Raw genomic sequence first — 2,354 nt, 5'->3', positions numbered from 1 at the left:
CGTGCGCAGGACAGGGCTGCAGTATTTGTCACCCTGTGGGTGTGGGGGCAGAGCTCTGGTCCCTGTGGGCGGGTGTCTCCCAGGCGGCGGCCCTCGGTCTTTCTCCCTGAGTGTGCAGCACCCAGCAGAGAGAGGCTTTGTCTTGCTTGGGCCTTGTCGTGCTGCCACGATACCAGTCGGTGACCTTATTCATGTCCCAGTAGTCAGTGTTTGCTCATTCCTTTCTCGTGCCTCTGTGACCCCCCCGTGCCCCATAAGGGGCTGGTGCAGGTGAGGTTCCCCAGGGGTCTCCGTCTGGGTCAGGTAGAATTAACCCAGGCCTCTGTCTTGCAGATTCCCCCAAAACAGAGGAGACCTGGGAGATGTCAGCAGACGAAAGCTCCTCAGGCTGGTGCCCCAGACGAGGCCCTTCCCCAGGGCTTCTCTCCACTCTCCACACAATGAAGCCTCTCCTGGGCCAGTACTGTAGACTAGTGGGGCTTTCCCCACGCCAGTTCACCAGGGCTCACCTGTGCCTTGTCCACCCTGCAGGTGCTGGGACCCTGAGCAGAGCTGAGCAGAAGCCTCCTGGAGAAGAGCCTGTAAACCTGGAGCTGCACAGGACTTCCCCAGGGAGACTGGAGGACAGGGGCTCCCCGACACGTGAGCTGGGCCAACTGCAGAAGGGGCAGGGCAGGCCTCCAAGGCAAGAGGTGAGCAGGGCACCAGGTTCAGTTGGGAGCGGGAGTACAGCTGGGGCAGAGCCCAGGAGGAGCCAGGGGTGGTGTAAAGAAGTTGGGGAGCGGAGATCTCTGAGGAGCAACAAGCCTGTGGTGACAAACGTGGAAACGCACCCGGCTGCATCAGCAGGATCTCCCTCCCAAGTGCAGAGAGCAAGGGGTGCTGGCACGGGGACGCCTGGTCAGAGCGCGAGCAGGTGGGGCTCCCTGCCCCTAAAAGCACAGCCCCGGCTGCCTCAAGGGACCGAGCAAAGAAAAGATGCTGAGCTGGGCTAAATCCTATGTCCCCACGTGCATCCACATCACAGGTCAGCTGACTAACGAGGACTTTTGCACCCCTGCCTGTGATGGCTAGACGTGCAATTAGTTGTAGTACAGAGTCCTGGCAGACAGGGCTGAGGGGTCTGGAAGTAGCTGGAACTAGAGACACTGATGGTGTAATGCGTGTGACTACAGCTCCGGGAGGTGTTTGAGGACGTGGCCGTGTACTTCACACACAAGGAGTGGGAGCTGCTGGAAGAGGAGGAGAAGGTGCTTTACCGGGACCAGATGCTGAAGAATTACGACGCCCTCATTTCCCTGGGTAAAGTGCTGGTTCTTGCTTCTCTCTGGAGTACTTTAAAGAAGGCTTACTGAGGTGCAGGAACAAACCATCCTGATGTGCAGGAAGACTAGCGAATCTGGCAGAAGAGCAGCTTGTCTTAGTGGGGGGTGACCGGCAGGGCAGCTGCTCTGCACAAAAGCCCTTGGCCGTGACAGTGGAAAATAAGGTGGATATGAGCCAGCAGTGTGCCCTTGTTGCCAAGGATGTTCATGGCATCCTGGGCTGCATTGGTAGGTGTGTTGCCAGTAGGTCAAGGGAAGTGATTCTTGCCGTCTGTTCAGCACTGGGGAGGCCACATCTGGGGTCCTGGGTTTAGTTTTGGGCCCTTGGATGTGGACAAGCTGGAGAGAGTCCAGTGGAGGGCAATTAAAGTGGCAAAGGGGCTGGGGGACATGACTTGTGAGGAGAAGCTGAGGGAACTGGACTTATTTAGTCTAGAGATAAGGAGACTGTTTGGCAACCACTGAGCTTTCCAGATCATGGTGTATGCATGAGACGTCACCCAGATCTTCAGTGCATATTCTGAGGCAGGAGCATATTTGTGTGGTGTGTGTGTTTTGTTTTGTTTTTGTTTTTTTTTTTTTGAGGAGTGGAGGCTGCCCAGACCTTGCATCTGCCCTTTAGGCCCCTGCGACAGATTCCAAAGCCAAACGGGGTCCAGACGTTTGGTGCCTCCATGGCTGTATTTGTATAAAGGTCCATGAATTGAACCCAGGTCTTTTGTGTGGCAGACAAGGACTCTGCCACCAAACCACTGGGGACTTCAGAAGTGGAGAAGCTGGTGGTTTCAGTCTTTCTCTCCACAGCTCTGTCAGTGATCAGGCCTGTCTCACATTTCATATTGGTAGATCCTCCTTCATTTGATCAACCCCCCTTCACTTGCCTCTTCCCCGTTCTTGTAACTCCTGTTGCTGCCAGATGGAGCAGTTTCTTGACAACATGATTTCCCTTTGCCTTCTCAGCGTGTTCATATCATGTCCAGTCCGTTGTACGTAGTTTCATAGTTTCTAGGGTTGGAAGGGACCTGAGCA

The 2,354-nt window shown here is 55.4% G+C and overlaps 1 protein-coding gene across 1 annotated transcript in view; it reads left to right on the top strand.

Annotated features, from left to right (window-relative positions):
- The window catches only part of LOC109291127 (protein ZNF783-like), a 1,894-nt gene extending 469 nt beyond the window's left edge, over positions 1-1,425 (top strand). Inside the window, exons 2-4 of the mRNA XM_019507987.1 lie at positions 334-418; positions 527-692; positions 1,176-1,425. Coding sequence (XP_019363532.1) covers positions 334-418; positions 527-692; positions 1,176-1,355 — 431 coding nt within the window. The 3' untranslated portion in view covers positions 1,356-1,425. The remainder of the gene's footprint in view (positions 1-333; positions 419-526; positions 693-1,175) is intronic.
- The last annotated feature ends 929 nt before the right edge of the window (positions 1,426-2,354 follow it).

The sequence above is a fragment of the Gavialis gangeticus genome, unplaced genomic scaffold (assembly GCF_001723915.1).
Source record: "Gavialis gangeticus isolate Ggan-Ray unplaced genomic scaffold, GavGan_comp1, whole genome shotgun sequence".
Classification (NCBI taxonomy): domain Eukaryota; kingdom Metazoa; phylum Chordata; order Crocodylia; family Gavialidae; genus Gavialis; species Gavialis gangeticus.
Note: the sequence above shows the minus strand (reverse complement) of the source record. Positions and strands in the feature narration are given on the sequence as shown.